The sequence below is a fragment of the Phascolarctos cinereus genome, unplaced genomic scaffold (assembly GCF_003287225.1).
Source record: "Phascolarctos cinereus isolate Bilbo 61053 unplaced genomic scaffold, phaCin_HiC Scaffold_4;HRSCAF=312, whole genome shotgun sequence".
Taxonomy (NCBI): Eukaryota; Metazoa; Chordata; class Mammalia; order Diprotodontia; family Phascolarctidae; genus Phascolarctos; species Phascolarctos cinereus.
The window spans coordinates 708,894,967-708,921,450 of record NW_027555847.1 but is presented as its reverse complement, the minus strand read 5'-3'; the positions used below and the strand labels follow the sequence as shown (position 1 = coordinate 708,921,450).

The window sequence follows — 26,484 nt, the reverse complement described above, 5'->3', positions numbered from 1 at the left end:
TACTATTAGGTTTGTTTCCCAAGGTGATCAGGAAAAAAGGAAAAGAACTTATATGTTCTGTTTTTTTTTTAAAAGGCAACTGAGGTTAAGTGACTTGCCCAGGGTCACACAGCTAGTAAGTGTCAAGTGTTTGGTCCGAGGCTGGATTTGAACTTAGGTCCTCCTGACTTCAGGGCTGGTGTCTATCCGCTGCGCCACCTAGCTGCCCCAAGAACCTATATGTTCTAAAATATTTACAGTGGCTGTCTTTGTGGTGGCAAAGAATTGGAAGTCAAGGGGATGTCCATTCATTGGGGAATGGCTGAATAAGTTGTAGTATGGGATTGTGATGGAATGCAACTTTGCTGTAAGAAATGATGAGCAGGTTGGCTTTAGAAAAACATGTGAAATGACCGGGACCAAGAGAACATTGTACATAGTAGTGGCAATATTGTTTGAAGACTGACTGTGAATGACTAAGCTATTCTGAGTAATATGATCATTAATATCGGCCTCAAAGGACTTAGGAAGGAAAATGCTGTCTACCTCCAGGGAAAGAACTGACCTATGGAAGTATGTATTGTGTGGTTCCACAATTATATCCATATTAAATGTTGGCCTTCTCTAATGTGGGGTTGGGAAGGAGAAAGGAAGACAAACTGGAACTCAAAATGTAACCAAAAAAGAAAAAAGAAAACAAAATCTTTGTTATAAGAGACTACTCTTGAGGTAGGAGGCAGCCTGGGAAGTGTAGGTGATAGAAAAATAAAAGATATGAACAAAAATGTATTTAAAATGATCAAAATATGTATTTGCTGTTTTGATCTCTGATGTAAGATTGTTAGAGGTTTAGGTATTTTTCTTTTTTTCTTTTGTTTGGGGGCATTTTAGGCATTCTTAAAGTTTATCATCCATCAACTTTCGCCATTGCTCCTATGTTTTGGAATAGAATATTTGGAAGACAACTGGCCATCAGGTGAAAGTTAGGCTTGTAGTATTGGTTCCTGTTGTAATGTTGTTTTGTGTCTGGTCTCTCAGGAGACATTAGCCTTTTCCTTTGCAGTTTTCTCATTGGTGAAATGAGATATTAATACTTCTTAAAAACCTCAATTCGGTTGCTAAGTGTGTTATTGCCTTAAGGAGTTCTTGGAGTTCTAAGTGCCTTTGAAGTAGTTTTTTTGTGTCTTGGTCTTTTTGTTGTGGTCTGAGAGATTGAGACCCCTCAAAGACCTGAGTACAGGACGGAGTTGTCTGGAATGAATTCACAGCCTCAAGCATTCTTTGAGTCAAGTTGGCAAAGAGTTATTGTTACGCTATATAGTGGCCAAGGATTCTTAAGGAACCTGCGAGAGACTGAGGCTGGAGCTAGTGTTTATATGGAAAAGGTCATGGGAAAGGAATGCCAGGGATACCAATTAGGTAATCTAAAGGTCCAGGTGTCTTTGGGAACTGTGGATGGGAAAGTGTAGGGAGTATACCAGTCAGGGAGGGAGATGTTAGAAGATCTTGGGAATCTGGCAGGAGGAAGAGTCCCTGGGCCAGCCAGGGACAAAAACTTCCTGGACCAGACAAGGCAACCCCTCTCTCTGTCCTGATGAGAGAATGCTCTGCAACAAGGGAAAATTTTCTCACAAGACAGGAGCTTACTAAGTAATTGGGAGGCTTCCAGAGACATCATCTTAGGGCTGAGAGCAGCCCAGCAGTTTCTCATCCAGCTTTGTGTCACCAGGGAGAGAGAGAAGTGTTCTGCTGAGGCCCACTCATGAGTAATTGCTAACACACAGTGTCCTTGGGCTGGAGGGAAACTGCCAGGGATAGTGATTCTGAAGCCAGGGAGAAATTGAGGTCCCGGTACAAGTACCCAAGCACCATGTCATTTTGAGATATCGCATTACCATAAGTGCATTTAGAATCTTACCATGTGAGAATCTGAGATGTAGAACTAGAAAGGGACCGTGGTGATGGCCTCCTGCCTGTGATAGAGAAAGCTGTGCCTTGTAAACATTGAGAAGATTTAGAAAGAAGCCCTCCCCAGCTCATGAACCATAGAGATGCGGGATTTTTTCTTTGTTTGTTATTTGCTTGATCATTTTCTGTAACAAGCAGACTGGTGTCACAATCAGTCAACAAAACAAGGGACTTCGCACGGTGAAGCCTTTCATGACAGTGTAGAACCACAGGATCCATTGCCGAGGAAGAGAGGAGCAGGCATCACCGAAGTACGTTACTGGCGAATCAGCAGCACGAATGGGTAATTTGTGGCCTATCATGCGCATCAGTCTGCGGCGGCTTTGAAGAGGTGGTCCCTCTAATGCCTTGTCCTGGTTTGGCTTGAACGACAGCTCGTGCGTCTGTTGTAGAAAGCCCAGTCCAGTTAAATTGAGATGGCCCGTGACCAGAAGAGTTGACCACCAGCTGGAGGGGTTTCTGGCCTCACTGATTTGTGAAATGGAGTTAGTGGATTCTGTGATCTAGGAACCCCTGCCTTCTAGCGGTGTCTTGTACTTGACACGCCAGCCATGTGCCTCTCCGGTCACCTCCCTCATGCCTGAAATGCTCTCCCTCCTCACTGAGAAATAGCAGCTGTGGCAAAGGAGGATTGTGGCCAGTTTCAGAAGGTGTGCTGGAAATAGGGGAATCGCCGGTTCTCACGTAAGTACGTGAAAGGACACTTAGCATTGGTTGGCACACGTGGTTCTTATCACGAACACCATTTATATTTGAATAGGTCTTCCTGGTACCCACACAGTTAAGCCTTCCTTTTCAAAGATGCTTTCGGTGAAATTCCTTTCCGTGTGCTTGGGTGTGGTTGGAAGCATCAGCTTAGGATCTGCAGTCTTACTCACCCTCAGCACATGCAAAATCTGCCCTTTTATTAGTATCTACAGCTGCTGTTTGAAAGAACCAGTCGGAAGTGTGCTCCGAAAAGAGCGAGTCCGTTACAAGAAGCTAGCTGCATGACAGGCTGGTTTGTCAGCCTGCTGGGGTTTCTCAGTGATCTCCAGTTATATACCATATTGCTTAATACTGTATTTAGTTGAAAATAGTTATCTCATTTGCCACTGTAGCATCTCTCTGAACTACGGAGAAGCAAGGGCTAGTCCTATTTCACAAGTGTAGAAACTGAGATGTTAAAAGCATTGATTAAAAATCAGAATGGGAGCTCAGTCCAGAGTTCTGCTGTTTTCTGTTTAAGGAACCGTTACTGGGAGGAATGGGGGAAGAAAATATGCTTAAGAAAGAGAGTAGGTTGCTCTAAGGTTTTGGTAGAAAAAAGATTTTGTGTGGGAAAAGAAAACAAATGAAAAGCTTGAGGCAGAAGACAGCCCCTGGGGACAGTAGGAACAAAGGGGAATGGCAGGTGTCAGAGAAAAGAGCAAGGCAGAATCAACAGGGCTGAGTTCTGTCCTCCTTGACATTGGGGGGGTTGGACTGAATGAGCCCCAAAGTGCCTTTCAGCTGTGACTGTGAGCTCAAAACCTCAGAGCATTTTCTGCCATTCTTGCTGGTGGTTACCCTCTTGGGGATCACAGGACCCAGCTGTTGTCTTGTTTCTGCAGCCTGGCACAGTGTTGTGACGGGTATTGTTTTTCAGCAGCCTTGGCCTTATTTGTTGAGGCTCTCGTGGCAGGGCACACTTCCCTCGCCCAGAGGATCGAATGAGATGACATTTGCGAAGCGCTGAGCACGGTGCCTGGCGCACCCTGACCTTAATGCTCAGTAAGGCTTGTTGGTAACACTGCTGAAGTGGCTGAAGAAGCCAGACTTGGCATCTGTGGTAATTCCTGGTTGAACAGCTATACGAGGTTAGCATGATCCATTCCAGAGCACTGCTCCGGAGTTTGCTGCTTTGGCACCGTGTCCTGCTAGCTTCCCGTAGGACGTGCTGGTGTTCTTGATTTGGTCATCTTTATCTTATTTGGGGGGGATATCTCCAACATCTTTTACAGTGTCTTGCACATAGTAGATACTTAATACATATTTGTTGAACTTATTAATCATTGTGAATTGTTGGACAATATCTAAATATGGAATTTAAGGACAACTTTCCACTCTGCATTTTTGTTAAAAAACACTCCCTCATGCCCCCACCCCTAAACCAAAACCATTTAGATTGTACATGTTGTCTTCACGGTGAATGTTGGTTTGTGGCTTTGATCTTGTTACTTTTTGCTGTTGTGCTGATTCTTCCTAGGAGTGCGTGATTCATTGACTGATAGGTTGTAGGGATATTCTGGGAGTACAGGTGTTGAATATTTGTAGCCTACAGAGTTACATAATTTCCCCAATATCTGAAAGTACTTTTTGACACCCATTTCTAAGTCCATTGTTGCATCCTCCAGCCTGACTAACTTCAAGGGAAAGGCTGATGAGCCCAGAGACTCCAATGAAGTCTTTCTCACTCTCGGGGAATGGGGAATGGTCCAAAAGGCATCGACTGCTCTGGGGTTATCAGCAACGCCCCTGTAACATGCCCTTTGGAAATCAGGGGGTTCAAGTAATTTGCTTAGTAGTCCAGAGCAGAGTTTTACTAATGTGACCGCTGAAACTTTTGGCTAGAATGGTTTTTGGTTAGATGTTTTAAGTGAAAGTCACTAGGTATTTCCACATTCGCTCCATATAACGTGAGGCTTGCTTTCATGGAAGCAGGTGCTTTGGTGTCTGCAGCTCGTTTTCTGTAGGGATGTACCCTGCTAGAAGCCTGAAGCTGCAATAGCAAATCAGTGGCATGATTAGAAAGTAATGGTGCACTTTTGTCTTCTGTCTTTGAAGGAAATGTGTGTTAGTATTAATATTTAGTACAGGTTCAGGATAAGGCATGGAGCAAGGCCTTCAGATGATTTGTTCTGTAAAATTTGCATTCAGTCAAAAGGCTGCAGTGAAGGATTCAGAAGGACACATGTGGGCTTAAGGCTGCAGGTTGCCCACTGCTGGATGGAGCATAGCTTTTAATGGTCAGTTTTTAAACTCATAAAGGAAACCATTCTAGCAGCTATGGCTGACTGTCCCAGCATTCCAGAATCATTACTAGAGATGCTCTGTGTTATATCTTTTAATACAAGCAGAGTGGAAAACATAATTATGATATGTCATCATGTATAAATAGTTTTTATTTTTAGAAACCTGAGTTTTTAAAATATGAATTCTTTATTTGTGAATTTCCTTTTTTTTTCTTTTGATATTTAGGACACTTGAATATCAGCATATATATTCATTTATTTTTTAAGCAATTGGGGTTAAATGACTTGCCCAAGGTCACACAGCTAGTAAGTGTCAAGTGTTTGGTCCGAGGCTGGATTTGAGCTCAGGTCCTCCTGACTCCAGGGCTGGTGCTCTATCCACTGAACCACCTAGCTGCCCCTCAGCATATATATTTAAAATACATTTACCCACATACTCTTCACCTGCAGGTCAGAACGGAGTCTGATAAGTAAGTGAGATTTATTTTGGCCCGGGGTGCTGTAGGACTGAGATGAGGTCTCTTGTGGATGTAAGGGACAGAAGAAGCCCCCTGTAATGGACTGTTCTTCTATCAATTGTATTATACATTAGATAGAGTAATAAGCTCTTGATAGGATATAAGCACCTTGAGGAGAAGGACATTTTATTTTGGTGTTTGGACTATAAATATTGATGCATCAGTAGCATCTACAGTTGAGATGCTTCTTAAGTCATAGGGTCATGCATCTAGAGCTGAAAATGGACCTTATAGGTTATTTGACATTTTGACAGATACCAGGGAAAAGCTGTCTTCATTTAAGTTAGCAAATGTTTATAAAGGTCTTTATAAAGTTTTATAGAGCTCCTTGAGATCAGGGATTGTCTGCTATGTTCAAGTCTTCTTTCTGATCAGATTGTTCTCCCTAAACTTCTGTAGCACCTGTTGTTTGCTCTAGAATTGACTGACTGTCTGGGGTCTTGGCATAGAGATTTGCTTTAATATTAGGTTAGACTTAATGGGGTTGCCATGGGTTCATTTGGGGCCAACTTAAGTTTGACTTCATCTAAATAAGCGAGGACCAAACTTGGCATCTTGAAGCTTGTCCCCCAGCATTTCCCTCTATGAGGACTGGCACTAATAGAGAAATACAGCAGACGTATGGCAGTGGGGCAGGTGAAAGAATGGCAATAGGCCAACCTCCTGGATCCTATTTTCAATGCCTAGCCTTGTAGCTCTTGCATCCTACTGTGGGGAATATGGAGGTGCCTGTCTACCCACCTCCTAAAAATGGCAAAAGTGAAAAAAGTGGTAGTGAAACTATTGTTGGACTTCAAGTCAAATGACTTGGACTGGATTGACTCTGTTGCAGATTCTTGCAACCTTGGGGGGCAACAGGTATATCACTCCACATTTTGGGATGGGTTCTTCATTTGTAAAATGAGGATAATAATATTAATGCTTGTACTATCTACTATATAGAGCTGTGAGGACATTGCTTTGTAAATATGTGTATATTTTTTGTGTGGACAAGGAGGAAGAAACAAGCATTTATCAAATGCCTCTATGAACAAATATTATCTCAGTTGATCCTCTTATCAACTCTGGGAGGTAGTTGCTGTTATTATCTCCATTTTGTAGTTGAGGAAACTGAGGCAGACAGAGGTTAAATGATTTGCCCAGAATTATACTTCTAGTAAGTGTCTGGGTCTGGATTCGAATTCAGGACTTCCTGCCTCCAGGCCCAGTACTGCCTCCTAGCTGAGGCGTGGGCAGACTGTTATTTCATTGGTGTAAGGAGTTCCTAAAGTGGAAACTTTCTCTACTCGTGCGTACTGGCATTTTGTCCATAATTTGTATTAGAGAGTTTCCTGGGGCACTTAGAGGTTAAGTGACCCTCCCGTGATCACATATCTAGTGTGTGTCAGTGGCATTATTCAACCCGGGTCTTTCTGACCCAGGCCAGCCTTCTGTCCACGCTGATCTGCTGCCTCTTCTGGTGATACTTAGAGCTTCTCTGTGTGTAGTCTTTCCCCGTAGACTGAGCTCCCTGAGGGCTGGGACTGTCTTTTGCCTTTCTTTATCCCCAGATCTTACTTAGCATAGTGCCTGGCACACAGTAGGCATTTAGTAAATGCTTATTAGCTGACTAAATAACTATAAAAAAATGTGGAGTTATTAATAAGAACAAGAGAACTCAGATTTCTTCCTCTTCCTCATCATTATTGTTAATCTAGGCAGCTGACTGCTTTTACTTTATCCTCAGGTACTTTTAAATACGTTTGGGTAATTTTATTTAGAAAAAAATCACATTAATAATTTTTTGAGTGTATCATACTCAGGCTGTTAGAAAGATGTATTTTTAAAGAGATGTGATCTTTAAAATGCCACACACATCTTGATTGCTTTATGAAAGAACTGTATTATGTCAAAGACTTCATTTGAGGACTTAATTTAGGAATTCTCGTTGTTGTATGTGTTTGAACAGTTTTGTCATTCTCTGCAGGTTATGGAATATCTGCCTGGAGGGGACCTGCTGTCACTCTTGAATCGCTATGAGGATCAATTAGATGAAAGCATGATGGAGTTTTATCTTGCTGAGCTGGTCTTGGCCATTCACAGTGTTCATCAGATGGGATATGTCCATCGGTGAGTGAGTACTCTGTAGTAACTCAGTGAAAATTTGTCCTGTAAGAAATCAGTGCACTAAATTATCTGTGCATCAAATGAGTGTACGCTGCACTTCTGAAGCAATTTTACAGGAAGCTGGATAAAAGTAAACTTTGTCAAGTGATGGGTGTCTTGACAAGAACCACGTATAAGGGAGCTATATCTAGAGCAGAAGGCTTGACAGCCTGACCTTGATTAAGGCTCTTTAGGTTGTAGAGGAGAAAAATGGAAGGAAGAGATGCAGGTAACTTGGCATTAAGGAGATGAGAAGAGCTCTAGAAGAACATGGAGTTTGTTTAATACTGTGCCAATAAGAAATTAAAGGTATCTAGTGGAAAGGAATGCTATCCTTTCTGGTGTTAGCAGATTTTCCTCCTCCAACATGTATTCATTCTCTTTGGCACATCTGTGTGAGGCAGCATGGCGGAGGAGAATAAGCACTGCATTGTGAGCTCTTTATTCTGTGTGGCCTTAGGCAAGTCATTTATTGACTGGGCCTCAGTTTCTTTATCTGCAAAATGAGGAGGTAGGTTTTTTCTGACACTGAAATATTACAATTATATCATATTTCCACCAACATTTCCTTTTGCTTTAATCTGTACTTCAAAAATGTGTGCTCGTATTTCAAAAATGATTCATTGCACTTAGATCCCTGAAGACATACACGTAGGTACTTGACAGAGTTGACAGCTCAGTATAGGAATTTCTCACTGGTGCAGAGAGTAGCCGTGGCGTTTGAGTTTTTGTGTTTGCCTTTCTTACAGAGACATCAAACCGGAGAACATTCTCATTGACCGAATGGGCCATATTAAGCTGGTGGACTTTGGAGCAGCTGCCAAAATGACTACAAATAATGTGGTGATGAATTTAGAAAAACTTGGGGGAGAGATTTGGACAGTTTGCTGAAGGGAAAAAATGCTTATTTGTTTATAATTCACATTTCCTTTCTGCTTTAGAACATTGCTTTTGCTTATACTTTCACTGTGTGTATTTTTTTAAAAATTAATTTATTTTTAGTTTTCAACATACAAACATTCACTTCCATGAAATTTTGAGTTCCACATTTTCTCCCCATATCTCCCCTTCCCCCATCCCAAGACGGCATACAATTTGATATAGACTCTACATCTAGATTCATATTGAATCTATTTTTACATTAGTCATTGTTGTAAAGAAGAATTAGAACCAACGGGAGAAACCACAAGAAAGAAGAAACAAACAAAAAAGAGAGAAAGCAAATAATATGCTTTGATCTGCATTCAGACTCTGTGGTTTTCTTTATATCAAATAATACAAGGCATATCAACTGAAGGTACCTAAACTCTTAGGACATAAAGGTTCACAGTCATGGTCTAGTTTGATGTTTTTGCTTTGGTGAATATGTCATCTAATCAGTGAGTACTCCTTCCACCAGTACACATCACAGCTCATTCATCTGTCATTCCATGTGATTTTTTTCCATGGGCTCTCATGTGATTCCTCCACAGTGTCTGAGGCCAGATTTGAACTCAGGTCCTCTTGACTCCAGGGCCAGTGGGCTGGCCACTATTTGGACTTTTAATAACTCATAGTTACTAGTGCAGTATTCAGACTTTTATTCCTTGCTTTCTGCCATATTACTGGCCTACTTTCTTCTTCTATTATATATTTGTTTTATTAGTGATCTCTTTTACACCATTTCTTGCTTGCAAGGCATTAATCATGTGCCTCATCCTACTTATGTACATAACATGTTTCTAGTGCCTTTTGGGGCATGTGCAATTTGGATTCTTTGGAGAACATGATATTCCATGATTCTAGCCATTAGAACCATTAGAAGAATATTGATGTTAGACGAATGTATTTTTTGTGTTCAGTGAGCATTTTAGGAGTATGGAAAGTACTGCGCATTTTGTCAGATGTAATTAATATGTAGTATTTGTCACATACACACACACACAAACACACACACACACACAGAGTTGTACTGACTCAGTACAACCTGCACGTCATGGTGCTGGGAGCGTATGTTCTTCATTTGTCATGTTTTTCTTTGTGGATTACTAGGCTGATATCTTTTGATTAATTTTGGATCCCACTGAGAAATTCCTGTGGGGCTTGACATGATCAGCACAGCGCCATTGACAGATAGAACGTTTGGAGGATCTCGCTATCTGTTGATAATCTTTTTCCATTTGTATCTGTGTACCTGTCGGTGGTCAGCACCTTTAGTGAGCTTCTATCCTTCCTCTTTCATGCCTCTTTGATGCTGATAATCAGAGGATAGTTAGACAGAATTTTCTCTATAGTTTAGTTCAAAAGAAGTCTTTTGTAATTTTGCCATATTATAGAGTTGTGATCACATGAATGTAATGAAATATTACCATGGGACCATGGGAAGCATGTGAACTGATGCAAAGTGAAGTCAGCAGAACTAGGAAATGTTATGTAGAATGACTACAACAGCGTAATTCGAAAGAATAACCACAAAAACAAAATAGTCAGAACAGAGGGCTATGGAATTATAATGACCAAGCCTGGCCTCAAGAAGTGATAGGGAAAGACTTTCTGCTTCTGACTGTGATGTTGGCCTTGATGCTGGTTAGTTTTGTCGAGGTTTTTTTTTTCTTCTCCTTTTTTTATTCTTATAAGGGCTAATTTTCTGGAAGTGGGAGAACGGAAGGAAACAAAAAGGAATGTAGTGTGACAAACGAAAAGTTTGAGAGACATACTTTCTGGGTAATTAATCATTTTATTAATTATTGTTAGTAGATGATTAATAAAAGGATCATTTGGCTCTCTCTTCTAAGCCAAAAATGCATCATGGTGGCTACTTGATGTTTATAAGCCTTTGGAAGAGTGGGTGTTCCTGATGGAGTAGTAATCAGTTCTGATAGGTTAACAATTAATGAGAGCATGAATATTATAATGAGAGGGGGACCTATTGTATTCATCTTAGATTAAATTCTTTGTAAGGTTTTCTAGTTGGGTGGAACAACAACTCCACTAGATAAGATGGTTTAGGTGGGGTAAAATTTAGGGCAGGGTCAGGGATCTCCTTGAAAAACTGGACTTTGAATGAGGAAATAGGAAAAAGGAAAAAAACCCTGAATCTCCTCAATAATTGGTTATTTAATAATCATTTCTCTTAGTAGATAATATGAAAACAAAAGGTCAAAAAATTTTATTTTTGTAATTTGAAACAAACTTAATGTGATGACAGATTAAAACACACAGAAGGAGGAAGGAGATGGTAGCAAAAGTTTGCAAGTGGGAAGGGGAGGTGGGCTGATGGAACTGCTGCAGGGTCTGTAATTCTACAGTCATTGGATGATTGCCCCAGGCACTGAAAGAGTCTGCGCAGGAGGAGACTACAGACTTAATCTAGTCTAGTCTGGGCCTGAGCAGGAGTGCCTTCATCGCAACCAGCAGAAAAAAAGCTTCTGCTGAAGACTTGCAGTCAGTCCCCTTCTTAACACAGGACTCCAGCTGTGGTCTAACTAGGGCACAGTACAGTAGGATTAGTGTCTCCCTTATCCTGAATGTCTTCTCTGTTGATAAAGCCCAAGACTGTTTGACTTCTGTGTCTCTTTGCTAATTGGTATTGAGTTTGTCACTCAGTTTTTTTTTCCCACATGGACTGTAATCTAGCCATGGCTTGCCCACTTTGCTTGGGTGTTTGAGTTCTTGGACTCATGTTGGACTCTATATTTTATTCTTATTAAATTATTGAAGTTTCATATTTGAAAAAAAAGAAAAGCAACCCAGCAAAAAGCAGGTGAACAGAGAGGGAACCTGTAGGAAGCTTGTCAGGAGATCCAAGGTAAGCGTATTATCCCAAGAGCATTCGTAGATAAAACTAGCAGGATGGCAGCACGTGCATACAAAGTGAAACCGCTTTGCCAGCGTTCCTCTCCTGATCTCTGCCTGGCTTTGATGGCAGTGGGCTTTGGCATTTGCACTTTGTATGCCTCATTGTCCAAGGGGCTGTTTGAGGAGGTGAAGATGACACTGAGCAAGATGAAGGAAAGAAGTCTACTGCATTAAGCCAACGTTACGATTTAGTACAGATTTTTACTACAGAATTTTTCTTGGAATCATAGAATTGGAACAGAACTGAGAAATCGTCTAGCTGAGTTCCCAGAATCCCCCAGCCTGATCCTCCAGCCTCTGCTGGGGAGCGATGGAGAGAGACAAAATCAGCTAAGTAAGGAGAAGGAAATTGTGAAGGTGATTGGTACTGATTTGGAGAAGTTTAGGGGAAATTGAGGAAAATTTAAAGATAGAAATTTCCATGTCTAGATTTTCCTTCTGTCTTCTGTGAGAGAAGGTTGCAGGGGAGGAGCAAGTTCAAGGAGTAAGAGGAACTGAGAGAGGGAAAGGAGATGGAATTTGGCAAAAGTTAAGTCAATGGTTGGAGAAGCAGCATGGTGCAGGGCAGAGATGAATGAACTTGGGGCACTGAATTTAAAGTCAGGGGACCTGAGTTCAAATCTTGGCTCTGCCACTTACTATGTAAACAACTGAAGCTCTGTGGGCCTCAGTTTTTTTGTCTGAAAATGGAGCGGGTTAGATTAGATGGCCCTGAAAGTCCCTTCCATCTCTAGTCTGTGATCCTTCTTCTGAACAGTAGATGATCTGACTCTAAACAGACAGCTGATTCTGAAAGGGCTGTGACGTCCATAGCCAGTTGCTTCCTCTTTGAAATGGAGTCGATGATCAGATGAGTTCATCTATGTAAAGCTCTTTGCCAGCTCTCAGATGCCAGGCTAATGGCCTCTCCAAGTGCCTTCCATTTATGCTATATATATACCTTGTAGCCGTCTTGCCCATTAAAATGTAAGGTCCCTGAGGGCAGGGACCTCCTTGTTGCCTTTCCTTGTGCACAGTGCCTGGCCCATAGAAGGCACTTCTCTTTGTTGACTTGAATTGATCCGTGTCAGAGATTTTATGGTCAGTTTCATTTTTTTTGTGTGTGTTGTGTGTGATACCATTTGGTGCTCACTGTGTCTACCACCTCCCAACTTTCTTTCTGAAGAAAGCGTTCATGATGTGCAGCTTTGAACCCTCTAAGCCTTCTGCTGCATACTGTCAGCCTCAAAGTATGTAAACTTAGTTTGGGGAATCTTGTCAGGGTTTTTGCAGGATTTCTCTGTTATTTTGTTCTTTATGGCGCGTGTGTTGGCAGGTAAGCTGCAGTGATGTTCCTGATGATCTCTTTCTTTATGTTCATTGTGAACACCACAAAGTGGTGACCAAGAATCCAGTGAAATGATGTTTCTTGTATCTTTGGGCATAGGATAAAATGTCTTTTGCCCATTCCTATTTTTACTTCTCCAAGAAGAACCTACAAGCTGTCTTTTTTATTTAGCAGTGACTTTGTCATGCCTTCTGGTTTCATCTTTAGCAGGAGTGTTGATAGGAATGTGGTTCAGTTCCTTCAGTACAGCATCTGTTTGCTGATTACTGGACAAAGAAAATACAGTGTGATGTCATCTATGAATAGGAGCAGCTGGAGGACCTGACTATCCATAGAGAATTCCTCTTCAAATTGGACTTTCTGCTGAATTTCTTCTATGACACTGGGTTATGGAAGAATGATCTGCCTTCTGAGGAAGGTGGAGGGGTGGAACTTGCTGCTGAATCCAAATGGATTCCAAATGTCTCTTAACTGAGCAGGCTCTGAATGTTGAAAGAAACATTAGGTCATATCTCCTTTACCTTTTGTACTTTCTGGGAATAGGCCAGTAGCCCAAACTAGACACCATGGTCAAGCTTGGGCAAAGAGACCTTGGGTTACTTCCTAAGATGACGAAATCCACCTTTAGGGCCAGATTTTTAAGTAGGCATAGTGTGATATTTTCTCTTGCCTTCGAATGTATTTATACGTAATAAAAGTGTGTGTGACCACTTATTTATTGATCTCTGAATATCTTTTAGTAGGGCACAAAGCCTGCTAGTAGAGATTAAAAGATTAAAATACAAATAGCCTGATTGAAGTGACACTGAATGATGTCCATGGCTGTGTGGTCAGTCAATGAATTGTATGTTAGATCCTTTCTTGTTCTGATAGAGGGTTAGAGAGTCAGAAGGTACTGAATTCTTGAAGGGTAGAGAGGAGTTAAAGAAAGGAGTCCGAGGAGACACTTCTCTGACTGTACAAACATTTATCTGTGTGCATGTAGGTCTTTTTTGTTGTTTATGATTGATAATAGGGCAGCTTCGTGGGAATATTGAAAATAATGATATCGCTTTCAGTTACATAATTTTCAAAGCCTGTTAACATAGAGTGTGTGCCAAGTGTTTTGTCAGTTTGTCAATAATATGTGAAGATTGATCATTCAGCTCCATCTTGACAGTTTGGGATCGTTTGTTTCCATTAACAAGACGAGAAGTTCAGTCACCTCACTAATATTATATCTGATAAAATATCCATTGTCTGTGGAGAAGCAGAGTGATGGAGGGGAGAGGCCGCTGTTGTAGGGGCAGCGAGACCAGGGTTTGAAATGGCCAAAATGGCCAAATCACTCTACTTCTCTTGAGTCTCAGTTTCCTCATTTGCAAAGTAGTCATAGTGATGATTGTACTGCCTCCCTCCCAGGGTCTCAGAGTTATATGCCCCCACCATTGGAGATTGTGCACGTAAAGCATTTTGACAGTTTAAAATCACTGTTTGTTCTTATTGCTATGCTAGCTTCATGACTAAAGTGAAGCTGTGGTACAGATTAGCCAAAAATCTCTGTTGAGATGCAGTGTGATTTTATTTGCCTTGGCGTACTTTTGAATAATAATAAAATTAATTATATAAACTGAAAGAAGTTGGTTTGGAAATAGAATGGATAACAGGTAGATTAGATTGAGGTTGGCATTTTTTTTTCTACATAGAGAATTTCTACATGGATATTATGAGGTGGCCATTAATTTTTAAAATTATGTATTTATATTGTTAAATATTTCGTAATTACATGGAACAATTTTTTAAACATTCATTTATTATAATTTTGAGTTCCAAATTTACTCCTTCCTTCTTGTCCCTCCCCTACTTCTTATGAAGGCAAGCAATACGATATTGATTATAGAAGTCATATTAGCCATGTTGCACAAGAAAACAAAGACCAAGATAAATAAAGTAAAAAACAGTCCTTCAATGTGCATTCCGAGTTCATCAGTTCTCTCTGGAAGGTGGATAGCATTTTTCATCTTGAGTTCTCTAGGATTGTCTTGGATCATTGTCTTGATCAGAGTAGCTAAGTCTTTCACAGTTGATAATCCTTAATATATTGCTGTTACTGTCTGCAGTGGTCTTCTGGTTATGTTCACTTCACTCTGCACCAGTTCATATGTCTTCCCAGGTTTTTCTGAAACCATTCCCCTCATCATTTCTTATAGCACGATAGTCTTCTATCACAGTCATATACTACAACTTGTTCAGCCATTCCCTTTTTGATGCGCATCCCCTTAATATCCCATTCTTTGCCCCCCCCAAAAAAAGATTTGCTATAAATATTTTTGTACAGATAGGTCCTTTTCCCTTTGATCTCTTTGGGATACAGATCTAGTAGTGGTATTGTCAGATCAAAGGATGTGTAGTTTTATAACCCTTTGGGAGTAAGGGTGAGAAAGTTGATTCATTGAGGACCCCTAATCTACTCCAATCAGCATCAATCAATTTGATGTAGGGGTAGTGATTATAAGTTCTGTATATTTGGCCCTAGAACTGTGAGCTGCAGATTGTAAGTTCACTTGTTTAATCATAGGAAGTGAACTAGAGGTCCTCCACCCTTGTTGTTCCTTGTCATGGTGACTAAGCCCAGTGTGGTGGAAAAGTGAGGTGAAAAGTCCTCCGATTTATTTTTGTACCTCTGGTCCATTCTCTCTTGTCTAACACAAGCAGGTGACCATCTTATGACCAGTCAGCAAAGATACCCCATGTTCAACCTTCACCTAACTCCCCAACTACCCCACCTGCCACAACTGATCCGTCATTTTTGGCCCTTAAGAGCAAGGTCTATCAACCAATGAGATTCTGTATTTCACCATGCCTCTTTTGTATATTTGGGTATCAAACTCTATAAATACAAGGTCTTGGAAGAAGGGAGCATCTCAGATGGTGAAGAAGGTCTGAGGTCCACTTCATTAGAGGAGACCATGGACCCTTTCATAAAGTGCCATTGGCTCAGAGCTCTGCCTCAGTCTTTTTTATTGTGGGATGGACAATTTAATCCCCAGAGTTCCAAATTGTTCTCCAGAATAGTTGGGCTAGTTCACAACTCCACCAAAAGTACCTGAGTCATACTGATTTTAAAAAATTGTTTTCTTAGGTGAACTCCAAGCTTCCTATTGGGACACCTGATTACATGGCACCAGAAGTGCTGACAGTGATGAATGGAGATGGCAAGGGCTTCCATGGGGCCGAATGTGACTGGTGGTCATTGGGAGTCATTGCTTATGAAATGGTTTATGGAAGATCACCTTTTACTGAGGGGACCACAGCAAAAACTTTTAATAATATCATGAATTTCCAGGTAAAGAATTATTGACAGTACAGTTTTGAAGGGAAAAAAAAGGTAGTTAACATTAGAAAGCCTTTGAATGCTTGATATAAGCAAGAAGACACTCATCCTTTCAGAAGGCACAATGTTCTGATGCATCAGTTTTGCTGAAGCTGTTCTTGATTCATTCTTGTGGAAATGTCCTCCTCATGTGATTATCAGTGTTGGGTTTAGAAAAAAAAATTGATGATGTGAAGAGGCCATTTATTTTGGGAAGGATACCTTCTTGTTCATTATGAAATGAATGGTGTAGAGCATCTGTTTCTTTCATAAAACATGAATGAATGAAAGGTACTAACTTAGTTTAGGGTTAAGATAAGTAGAATCATCATTACAGTATTTTTTTTCCTTTGAAAACAGCGGTTTCTGAAGTTCCCAGATAGCCCCAAAGTTAGCAGTGAATTTCTCGATCTGATTCAGAGTCTGCTGTGTGGACCAAAAGAAAGGCTGAATTATGAGGGTCTTTGTTGCCATCCGTTTTTCTCAAAAATTGATTGGAATAATGTTCGTAACTGTAAGTAGAACCTGCTTTCATTAAATTTCAAATTCAGGCATTGCTAAACATTAATGAAGTGAGATTTCTGAACTTGTTATGGCTGAGAGAGTCTGGCATAAATTACACAGATAAATGGTTTGCTTTTTTAAGAGCATAGAAAAGGGTGATATCACAACTGTCGTTGAGTGAAAACGACGTTAAAAATGTTTGCAAAGAACAGGGCCGGTTATGAGACTTATTTTTTGCATGTCAACTGAACTTTATCCCGCCCATCACTTTAGAATCATACAGTGATAGAGTTGAAAGGGACTGTGTCGTGTATGTGTGCGTGTGTGTGTGTGTGTGGGGTCTTCTGTTTACAGAATTTATCTCTGATAAAATGTAGAACATAGTATTTGTTCATTTATCCTTCACATGCTGCAAAAAGCAAACACAAAAATTGAAGAGTCATAGATCATCTAAGCCAACCTCTTCATTTTACAGAGAAAGTCTGAAATCCAAAAAGCACTTTCCTGTGGTCAATGTCACTGGTTTGTGGTATAATGAGTGCCAGAAATAGCCCTCTTCCCATTATTCCCAAGTACCAAGAGAACTCCCAGAATCATGCAGGATCTACCGGAGATAGGAATGGTGGGCATTTAACAATTTTATAATGACAGTTTCTGAAACCTGATTCATGATTTTGGAAATCTGACGGATTAAGAGTGGTTATGATCACTTGTTTCTAGATCCTTGTGATGTGATATTATTTCAGAACGTGGGCCACTGTATTAATTTTCCCATGTTGCCAACAGACCAAGCCCTACTTGGTCATCGTTTGGGCCCTGATTGGCCCAGAATGAATGTAAATAGCAATTGTTTCTGTTTTGGCCAGAAACCCTGAGGGTCTTCCCCTCTGAGATCTATTCTTTTTTAAAGAGGCTGTTCTTTGCCTCATTTCTTTTTTTTAAGCCTTAATCACTGAATGGGCTTTGCCTCAGTTAATCTGAGACATGTTGAAGACCTTAGCTTGAAAAGGCCGAGGCCCCCCAATGCATCCTAGGCGGTCTCCGGTTGTCCTGATCTATATCTGGCCACTGAACCCAAATGCCTCCAGAGGAGAAAGTGAGGCTGGTGACCTTGCACAACCCTCCCTGACTTAAGTCTAATTCACTTTCATGTCATGGCATCACCTCCCTAATATCGTGGATCTCTTTGAGAACGAAGGATGCACAGCAGCAATTTTCACATGTTGTAAATAAATAGTCTGACAAGATGGATAACATCTCTCTAGCTGGTAAAATAAGCATGTTATCAATGCACGTCTGTTAAGATCTAAAGTAAGAAATCATAAAGTCAAGCTTGCTTCTGAATAGAGCAGCATTTGAATGAAACATCTGAATAGTGGCTTTTGTGAGGGCATGAGCTTCTTTCACTAGCAATTCAACATGAAGCAAAGACTTGATGGTTTCTGGTTGCAAGCCACTTTGGTGGTGTGACTTGCTGTTCAAATATTTCCATCTGCAATACTTTCATAAATCATTCTTCACAAAATGGCATAAGTCATATATTTGCTGTATAGTTGATTTTTTATTTTCCTGTTAAAAGCTTGGATCAAATTTATTTGAGTTATTCTAGAAGCATTTGTTTCACTGTTGTATTGTTTAGCATCATTCTCTAGTCTCTTAGAAACAATCAGCACATGAACTGTTTATTCAACTAAATTATTTTCAGTTAAGTCATTCAGTGTACAGGGATTAATTATCTGAAGAACTTGAGTAGTCTGTTTGCATTGTTGTTTTAGTACCTCAGTTTTGTCAGCTGCTAAGTATCTGAGGCCAGATTTGAAGTCGTGTCTTCCCGACTCCATGCCCAGCAATGCACCACCTAACTTCCATCAAATGACGTCTAAAATCCCTTGCAACTCTTGGCTTATGTGATTCTATATCATTACAGCTCTACAAAAAGGAGGAATTTTAAAAAATAGAAATGATGCTAAAGGAAAAGAGTACTAGAATCCCTGAGTGACAGAGAGCCAAGGACTGACTTCTCAATATACTTCTCAAACACTGATTCTTCTCAGATATGGCTAGGAAACTATATTAAGTCCTCTAAGACAGAGGTTCAAACACATAGACAGTGGCACCTTGGGCAGGCCAGAACTAGATTAAAATATAATTGGGGAATATTTAGTAAAATAAATAAAAATACAATATGTAGATAATGCATTTTAAAACTAAGTCACTATCCTCTGGCAGGGATCCTTATATATAGATTAATGGATCCATGTTTAGTTACTTTGAAAATAGTATAGTACAGACCAGCCATCAAATTATATAAATGGGTTCCTGACATCCTTTTGTGATTCTTTTAATAAGCAATGAGCTAGAATGATTTTTCATTCAGTTGTTTATCTATCTGAAAAAGAATCTAACTTGACTCATATTTTTGCTTAGCTTGCAGTGTCTTGTTTGATGATGATATCAATCTATTTCCCACCAACAAGTCACCTTGTTCCTTAGTTTGCTCTCATTGACTCAATTATCTATACCTGGATAATACATAAATATATCTGTCAACCCTTTAGCTTATTCTCTTGCCTCAGTCCCATGAAGCTCTGTGTCTCATACATATCTCAAATCAGTGGCTTTGTTGACCCTGATGAAGAAGAAGCTTTTCATCAAACTTGCAGTACTTTTTTTCATAGCCAACTTCATTGTCAGTGCCATTCTCCATTCATTCAATATTATCAACCTCCAAAGTCTTTCTGACTCATTTCTGCCTTCGAATTAGCTGCTTAATCTGACCCCTGGTTTTTTGCATAGTATTTCCTGTTTCTCATTTTCCTGTGTCATTCCTACCTTAGTACTGGAGCTTGTTATTTCTTGCCTGAACTGTTACACCTTTTTCACACCAGATTTTCAGCACCAGTATTTTCCAGTCTATCCTTGCTAGCCCAGCCAAAATGATTTGGTCCTCCTGTGGCTTTGATCGTGCTGTTTCATTTCATTAAAGCTCTGTAATGGCTTCCTCTTCTTTCATTATTATTATTTTTTTTTGTTTCCTACATATTGTTTTGACACCACAAATACTTCCCAGCAAAAACGCTAATAAAGCCCTGTATGAAGGAATCTTCTCCCTTCTCCCCCACAGAAGTATCTGTTCTTAACAGAAAGGATGTTTCCTTTAACTTTGACAAAATGTATTTCCATTGACCGTTGTATTTGGCTAGAGTTTTGTTGTCTCTCAATTTTGATTTTATTTACATTGCTATCCTAGCATATTGTTCTTTTGTTTCTTTCTGCTGCCTTTATTCTCTAATACTTCACACAAGCCATATATTTCTTTAAATTCTTCCTATTTATCCTTCCTTATGGAATACTTTGTTCAGCCATTTCTCAATTGTTGGGTATGTATTTTGTGTGTAGCTTTTTGTTTTCACAGATAATGCTGCTAGGAATATTTTTGTATTTATGAATCTTGCTTTTTGTTGGTTACCTTCTTGGAATACATTTCCCAATAGAAGGCTCCCTGGATCTAGGGGTAGCAACAATTGCGAATCTTTGCTTCAGTAATTCCAAGCTGTTTTTTAGAATGGCTGGACAAATTCATTATCAGTGAATTACTGGGCCTGCTCTTCCACAGCTCCTCCCACGATGAGATTTCTGTCCTTTTAGCATCTTCGACGGCTTGATTTTTGTGCAGTGATAGATAGCTCAGTCAAAAAGAATTCTCTGGATGATTTTTGAATACCTTCTCTGGTGCTGGAGAGTTTGTGTGGTTTTGGCCGGCTCCATTGGCTGCTTTTCTACGGGAGAATAATTCTTAATTTTATGTCTTCACTGTACATTTTTGGGTGTTACATTTTTATCAGAGCTATTTCTTGCAAAGACATTTTTTCCTGAGTCCATTAACTTTTGATTGTATCTGCATTGGTTTTATAATGTGTGAAAACTTTTAAATTTTATATAATTGAGACGATCATTTTGCCATTTCTGGCGTCTTCTATCCTTTTATCTAGTTACAAATGTTTCTCTAATTATGAATGATATATATTTTATTATTTTTATAATGTTTATCCACTTGGAATTATTTTGTGCAGTAAGGTAAGAGGTGCAATCTGAAACTATTTTTCCATGGCATTCCATTCTTGAGATCAAATCCAGATTTATCTTTTACGGTATAGCTGAGATTATTTCAGGTTCCTCATCACTTCCTATTTCTTGTCCCATATTCATTATTATTATTATTATTTTTTGGCTAAGCAATGGGGCTAAGTGACTTGCCCAGGGTCACACAGCTAGTAAGGAAGTGTTATGTGTCTGAGCCCAGACTTGAACTCAGGTCCTCCTGACTTCAGGGCCTGTGTTCTATCCATTGCGCCTCCTAGCTGCCCCCTCCCATATTCATTTTAGGCCCATTTCTTTGGACTCCCATGTCCAATCTTCACTTCTGAAACTTCACTAAATGGCATTGTAGGCATAGAATATGCTTCTTACTCTAGACTTTTAAGTCTTCCCTTCTTTTTATTGTATGAGACACTGCTGAAATTCCGTCCTCTTCATGAAAGCTTCTTATGGGGATCATAATAATTTACTGCATCTTCAAGCTTTGCCTAGTCTGGACATGAAACCTCTCTGGCCACTTACTCTGATCTTTATCCCAATTATATATTTATCTTCATCGCCTATGATAAAATTGTGCTTTCCTGTGGGATGTGTATGATACACTTTTCTCTTTGTTCATGTAGAAGTTTAACTTTTTATTCTGGCTTAATGTCATAAATGTGGACATATGGCTTAAATTTTGAGCAATAAGACATATGTGGCTAGTTCTTATATTTTGTTTAGCACCTTGCACAGCTCAACATTAGTCGCTTAAATGTTTTTTGTTGGTGGTAAAAATCTTGGTTACCAGAAGTACCGTTTAGAAGATGAAATTGAAAATGTTTGATTTAATATTTATTGAATGCTCACTTGTGTCCCTGGCATAATTCTGAACAGAGATTCATTATCATCATCAAACAACATTTATTTATGTTCCTTTATGTATATGGCACTATACTAACTGATACTTATTTACTTTACCTATTTTGAATATAACTTCACTGTCTGTAAACTTTGGGATGATTAAAAAGTCCTAGGATCTACATGGGATAAGTTTAGGCATTTTTTTTTCCTTATAAGACTTAATACTATGCCAGATCTTCACAAGTAAATCAGACCGTTTGGTGGGATGCATTAACTCTAGTGAACTTCAGTTCACTGAAGTACTGATTATCATGGAGTGGTCAGATGCTACACCGAAATGCCTAATTAGCCCAGAGAAATAGTCGTTGACGGTTCCATTCATAGCCTCAAAATTAATGTTGTCTTCCATGCCAGAAATAGTGGGGTGACTGTAGCTCAGATGGTGTCATTGAAAAAGAAGTGAAGGAACACTGAGCAAATCCAATTTTTTTTCCTTCTTGATTTTTATTTGCATTTCTTCTTTTAAAAATCTTTTATAAAATGTCAGAATAACAAAAGAAATTATAGAAAAGAATTTAACCATAGCTCTTAAAATAACTCTGTTTCCAAAGTCCTATTCTGACATACATCTTAGAAATGCAAAAATATTTATAAAGTTCCTTAGCTTAGTCTCCTCCTTCAAGCTTAAACTGTACTTCAGTTCATGCGCCTGTAGGAATTGTTCCTGTAGTGGCTTCACTCTTTTGATTGGTGACTGCCTCTCTTGGAACACTTTCAGGAAAGCTCCTAGGCATCCTCTAATATTTCCTCTCAGGGAACCTTTTCCATAGCCTCTTCTGCCAACCAGTTACCCATAGCTCCTCCAACCTTTTAGTCCTATAATCATGGACAATAATTAATCAACTCTGCCTTTGGCCTGGAGTGTGTCAGTCTACTCCTCTCTGGTCCTACTTACCATCTCTATAAATTTCAATGGCCAAAACACCCTTTTGTGGCCATGTTCTACTATGTTTGTGTGATTTCACCCTTTAGAATATTAGTTTCTTGAAGGAAGGGCCTGTCTTTGGTATTAGGCTGCTTATCAGAATGAAGGTCTACAGAACTTTTGTGCTGACCTCATTGTTGTATGCCTGTGAAACCCGGACGGTCTACCAGCATCATGCCAGGAAACTAAATCACTTCCATTTGAATTATCTTAGGAAGATTGTGAAGATCACTTGGCAAGATAAGGCCCTTTCTCCAGCTGAACTGCATAGAACTTTCAAACTCTACAGCAGAGTGCAGCTCTGATGGGCTGACCATTTTGTTTGAAGGCCAAACATATGCTTGCCCCAAAGACTATTTTGCAGAGAACTCACAGGGCAAGCGCTCATGAGGAAGTCAGAAGAAGAAATACAAGGACACTCTCAAGGTCTCTCTGAAGAATTTTGGAATCAGTTGTGAGATGAGGACACACTGGTACAGGACTGCCCAGCATGGTATGCCTGCATTGAAGAAAGCACTGAGCTCTGTGAGCAAAGCAGAATTGCAGTAGTTCAAAAGAAACGTGAGACGTGCAAATCTAGAGACATTTCCACTCGAGATTTTCATGTGGACTTCTTCTGCCTGACCTGTGGTGGAGCTTCCCAGCTCACAGCGTTCTGATCAGCTGTGGTCGGGCACACTGTACCTCAACCCCAACGTGGCGATGCCATTTTGGTCGAGCTACAACAACAACAGCCTTTCCTTTTGTGTTGCTGTTCCGTGCATTTTAACCGAGTGTTTGGCACATCTAATGGAGACCTCATAAATGCTTTTTTTCTTTCATTTAGTATCTCAAACAGATGTCTCATGTAAAGCAACAACAACAACAAAGAAAAACCAGAAAAAAGAACTTCACATTCCCCTTGTTTTTATGAATGCCAGCTTTTAGTGTCAGGCAATTCTCAGGCATGCCTCTCATCAACCTCTTGTGTTTTCAGGCCATTTCCTCTTGTTTGTTGTCAACAAGCACGATAAAAACTCATAGGAGGACATTAGTTACCCATCAGTCCTCTCTTATTCATACTAATTCAAACTTAAAAAAACCCTCAAATTAAATAAAACAGAAATTAAGAACCTGTATATACATAGAACCTGCACAAAATAAGAACCTGCACACTGTTAAAAAACCTTTAGTTTACTTTGGTTGTCTTTTTTTTTGGTTTATTTTGTCATATCCTCTTAAAAGGTGGGATCCCGAATTAGATGCAATTTTGTCATAAGAATTTCCATCTAATCAAGAGGAGAATTACTTTTGGACATCATATGCACTATTTCGCTAGCACGTAGATGTTTTTGACAGTAGGATGTGATTATTGAGCAGATCACAGATTATAATATGTGATTGCCAAGCCACTGTCAGTGATTTCTGGAAGGGCATGGAAGGAGGTGGAGTCAAGATGGAGCAGTGAGAGAAAGTAGTACAGCCTAGCTCCTTAACAGATGTTCCCCACAATGGTCTAGAAAATGGGACCAGACTGAATTGTGATTGGGAAAGCCAAGAAGAAGTCACAGTGAGTCATTTTTCCAGCCTAGAGTGTCTTAGGGAGATAGATGAAGTCTGTGGGTCCTAGGGATGGGGTCTAGCCAGGAGAGAATGGGTGGCAGGAGCATTCTAGCACCCAAAAACTGAAGAGAGTTAAGAATGAGCACTAGGAAAGGAAGCACCAGGGCAGAAAGATCCATAGGGATCCCTGAACCGATGCTGGGTGCAGGAATGAGTGACATCTGGCAGCTAGCTCTGTTGCCCACTACCCAGTTCTAGACCATAGATCTAGGGTAGAAAGAAGCAGTCACAAGCATTGTCTCTAGCTCTGTACTGAGCAAGGAACAAGTTCCAGAAATGTTGCTGAATGGCTCTGATTCCAGGAGCAGAGCTGAGATTCACTTCTTTATAAAGCCTTTAGCCCAGCATGTCAACCTGCATTGGAATAACCAGGCCAAGAGTTCAAGATCATAGCAGAGCAGGAAGTTCAGCTGCTCTGAACTGTAGAGCTTCTCAGTGGGCGATAGTGACTTGAGTCCCATAGCAGTCTACAGAAACTCCCAAGGACAAGCCTACAGACCCAAACCTGAATCAGGAATATGCAGAGCTTAGACAAGGAGGAAAGTGAACAGGACTCCCATCTGAGGTCACATCACTTTAGGAGCACTGAAAGCTTGCAGATTCCCAGCCTGACCTTGAAAGCAGCTTCAGGACAGAAGAAGACAGAGGATCAGGCCAGATATCTCGCCCCCAGAAGTGTGTGCAGAATCTCGTACTAATGTAAAGTCCAAAATCAGGAAGTGAGCAGAATGAGCAAACCAAAAAGTTCTACCATAAAGAACAGGGAAGCTCACGGCACAAACACAGATGAGAAAGAATGACTTCTACAAGCAAAGCCTCAAAGAAAAATGCACATCTAACAGAAGCCAGACAAATTCCCAGAAGAATTAAAGCAAGAGTTAAAAAATCGAATGAAGGTAATAAAGGAAGAAATGGGAAAAGAAATGAGAGGTAGGGAAGAACAACAGGAAAAGAGAAGTAAAAGCTTTGAAAAAGAGGTACAAAACCTTACTAAAGAAAAAAAACTCTGAAAATTCAAGTGGCCAAATGGAAGCTAATGACCCTATGAGACATCAAGAAATAATAAGACAAAGTCAAAAGTCTGAAAAAAGAAGCTATGAAATGTCTCATAGGAAAAACAACTGATCTGGAAAACAGATTGGGGAGAGATAATTTAAGAATCATTGGAATAACTGAAAGACATGAGCAAAAAAGAGCCTACACATCATATTTCAGGAAATTATCAAGTAAAACTTTATAGCTTAGTATCTTAGAACCAGATGACAAAAATAGAGATTGAAAGAATCCACCAGTGTCCTCCTGAAAAAACACCCCAAATGAAAACTCCCTGGAATATTAAAGCAAAAGCCCAGAGTTCCCAGATCAAGGAAAAAATGCTACAAACAGAAAGAAAGAATTCAAGTACACAAAGGAGCCACAATCAGGATCACACAAGATTTAGCAGCCACTGCTCCAAAGGAGTGGAGACCATAGAAGATGATATTACAAAAGGCCAAGGATCTAGGCCTACTAGAATAGCCTACTCAGCAAAGCAGTAGAAATGGATATTTAACAAAGTAGAAGACTTCTAAACATTCCTGATGAAAAGACCAGAACTGAGTATATAATTTGACATAGAAAACACAGGTATCAAGAGAACCATAAAAGGCCAAACATGAGTAAGTAGTCATATGGGACTAAATAAAATTACATTGTTTACATTCTTTTAGGGGGAGATGATAAATGTAGTCCCTAAGAAATCTGTCATCATCAGGAGTTGTTGTCTGTGGTTGTGGTTTGTCCTTCATTCTTGAAGAGGACCATGACATCAGAAAGATGATACCATGATTTGCAAGTGAATAAGTGAGAGACAGCTGTGCAAAGTCACCAGCCTCACTTTCTCCTCTGCAGCTATCTGGGTCCAGTGGCTAGATACAGATCAGGAGATGGCCCAGCATCAGGGGCCGTAGAAGGAGTCTAATTAGACAGAGGGCCTGGGAGTGATTCTGTTATGTTTTGGTGATCTCAGAAGAAGAATGGAAAGGGCAGGGAGGAGGAACATACTGGCAAAGTGTGGAAGAGAGAGGGAGACTGGGAGTGCAAAGCAGGAGTTTAGACAACAGGGAGGGAGTAGTGGGAAGGCAGCAGAAGATATTGAACTTTACTCATCTGAACAGGATAAAGGAGGGGAAAATACACACACACACAGCCGAAAGAGAAATGCATCTAACCTAACAGTCACAGAAGAAGGAGAGGGATTAAGGGAAAGTGGGGGAGATAAGAGGGAGGATACTTTTTAAAAATTTTTTTATCTTTTTAATTTTTTAAGGAGGGACGGTACTTTAAAGGAGGCA

The 26,484-nt window shown here is 40.0% G+C and overlaps 1 protein-coding gene across 1 annotated transcript in view; it reads left to right on the top strand.

The window, feature by feature from the left end:
• Positions 1-26,484, top strand: part of CIT (citron rho-interacting serine/threonine kinase) — a 162,675-nt gene that overhangs the window by 21,491 nt on the left and 114,700 nt on the right. The window contains 4 exon segments of the mRNA XM_021007994.2: positions 7,425-7,567; positions 8,353-8,446; positions 15,889-16,092; positions 16,480-16,633. Of these exon segments, the coding sequence (XP_020863653.1) occupies positions 7,425-7,567; positions 8,353-8,446; positions 15,889-16,092; positions 16,480-16,633 (595 nt within the window).